Below are 2,527 nucleotides of genomic sequence, written 5' to 3'. Positions count from 1 at the left end.
ACCGTCTGTGTGTGTTTATCCTGACGTGATTTTGAGATCTTACACCTCACTGTAACTTCGAGGTAACGTATTGAAATACGGTTTCATTTTATTTCTAGATCTGGAACTCTTGAAATGCCACGTCGATGTAGTGTGTTCGGCTGTCGGTCGAATTATGATTCCGAAACATAGAGAACGACTACATTTTCTTTGCCATCTGACAAGAGTCGATGTGCACTGTGGCCTCGCAATATCCCAACAGACTTAACCAAACTAAAACGGCCAAATATTTGTGTAAAACTCTTCGATGAATCATGTGTAATTCGAGTGGACATAATTACGGACAGAGGACAACTGAAAGAATTTCCCAGAATAATCCCAAAACTCACCGAAAATGCTGTGCCAACTATTTTTCCCAACACTCCCTCATACTGTTCTAGATCAACTACAAAAGTGAGACGTCTTGCTGATGTGGAAGACGATAATCTTAAAAAAAGCTATTCAAGACAGTATTGAGTCAAACAACTTACACCTCCAACAAAATTCACTTTCGTGTCTCAGTGCTATTTCTGTATTTTTAGAAGGCCAGAAAATTTGCAGCAACAAATGGTCTGTGATTAGAGATGATGAAAAATTGCATATCTGTCTTTTGGGATTAGACAGGGGAACACCTTGTGTTACTGCATTCATCACTGTTAATAGTGATTTGAGCTTTAGAGTAAATGTTAGTGAAGGAATTCATTTTGCAATTAATGCATCCATCAATGATGTGAAGAAATTAACTTCCATAAACGTTTTTGAAAATGTAATGTCAATTGTTGAGAAAGGGGAAATTTTGCCTAGTGTTACAGATAAAATAAACTGTGCTGTCAATTGCTTGCACACTATCCCAAATTATGATGAAAATGCACAACTGAAATTTATTGTAGAACAACTCCATGTATCACAAATCTCAAAAAACAACAGACACTATGGCAACAACACCATGATAGTGGCATGCTGCTTGTATGTACATTCTCTCAGTGCATACAGTGCCTTGAGGAAATGTGATTTAATGTTTTTACCCCACCCACGAACCCTGCTAGTCACTTCATCAGTTCAAACGAGTGCTTATTTAGAAAACAGGGTGAAATATTTAGAAAAACATGAGTTGTTAGTGTCTCTGTTGTTAGATGAGATTTATGTGCAACCACAACTTTCATTTAAATCTGGCTCAATACATGGGAGTAGCTTTTTTCATCCTGAGACGTGTGCCAAAACAGCACAGGTTTTTATGGTCTCTTCCCTTTTGTCTAAATATGTTGATGTTGTAGCAATTATACCAGTAGGTAATATGACAAGTGAAGAGCTGAAATCTTTGATCAGTAATGTTCTGTGCATGGTGGAAAGAGTGGGCTTCAAAGTTGTTAGTCTGATAGCAGATAACAACAGTGTAAACAGGAAGGCATATGAACTGTTCACCTCCAGTAGAATTCTCCAACCCAGTATTGAACACCCTCTAGATCCTTCCAGGAAACTTTTTTTTATGTTTGACACTGTACACATTCTGAAATGTATCAGGAACAGTTGGCAGACAAAGAGAAGTGTTAATAAAGTGTTACAGTTTCCTGACATGACTGATCATTCAGTAATATTGACAGCACAGTACAAGCATTTGGAGCTGGTATATGAGAAAGAAAGAAACTCTTTAGTCAAATATGGCCACACACTATCAGCTAGAGTATTGTATCCATCGTCTATTCAAAAGCAAAATGTGAAATTAGCTTTGAAAATTTTCAATGAAAATAACATAGTAGCTTTGAAACATGCAACAAAGGATATGCCTAATGTTACTGAGCACATAAATCAGACAGTGACTTTCCTTCAGGTGATTGTGAACTGGTGGAAGATTGTGAATGTTAGAAGTGTATTTGAAGGACAAAGATTCAATGATCCTTACAGGGAAGCCATCAGGAAGACAATCTGTGTTATTGGCTAAGAGTTTGGAGAGAATCTGTACCAATAAGTGATGCTTTAACATCACAGACATTCCAGTCTTTAATATTAACAACTGAATCTTTTCTGCAGATAATTCCATACTTATTTGAGAAATACACTCCTGGAAATTGAAATAAGAACACCGTGAATTCATTGTCCCAGGAAGGGGAAACTTTATTGACACATTCCTGGGGTCAGATACATCACATGATCACACTGACAGAACCACAGGCACATAGACACAGGCAACAGAGCATGCACAATGTCGGCACTAGTACAGTGTATATCCACCTTTCGCAGCAATGCAGGCTGCTATTCTCCCATGGAGACGATCGTAGAGATGCTGGATGTAGTCCTGTGGAACGGCTTGCCATGCCATTTCCACCTGGCGCCTCAGTTGGACCAGCGTTCGTGCTGGACGTGCAGACCGCGTGAGACGACGCTTCATCCAGTCCCAAACATGCTCAATGGGGGACAGGTCCGGAGATCTTGCTGGCCAGGGTAGTTGACTTACACCTTCTAGAGCACGTTGGGTGGCACGGGATACATGCGGACGTGCATTGTCCTGTTG

General features: G+C 39.7%; 1 protein-coding gene across 1 annotated transcript; it reads left to right on the top strand.

Moving 5' to 3' along the window:
* Positions 1–1,312: 1,312 nt before the first annotated feature.
* LOC126214872 (uncharacterized) lies at positions 1,313–1,957 on the top strand. Its single transcript, XM_049941519.1, has one exon. It carries the CDS (start codon positions 1,313–1,315, stop codon positions 1,955–1,957), a length of 645 nt encoding a protein of 214 aa, XP_049797476.1.
* The last annotated feature ends 570 nt before the right edge of the window (positions 1,958–2,527 follow it).

This window comes from Schistocerca nitens, chromosome 12 (assembly GCF_023898315.1).
Source record: "Schistocerca nitens isolate TAMUIC-IGC-003100 chromosome 12, iqSchNite1.1, whole genome shotgun sequence".
Classification (NCBI taxonomy): Eukaryota; Metazoa; Arthropoda; class Insecta; order Orthoptera; family Acrididae; genus Schistocerca; species Schistocerca nitens.
This window is presented reverse-complemented; position numbering and strand designations above follow the sequence as displayed.

Bases quoted from the DNA above. Each gene is read 5' to 3' on its own strand.
- LOC126214872 (XM_049941519.1), top strand. From the start codon at position 1,313: ATGACAAGTGAAGAGCTGAAATCTTTGATCAGTAATGTTCTGTGCATG.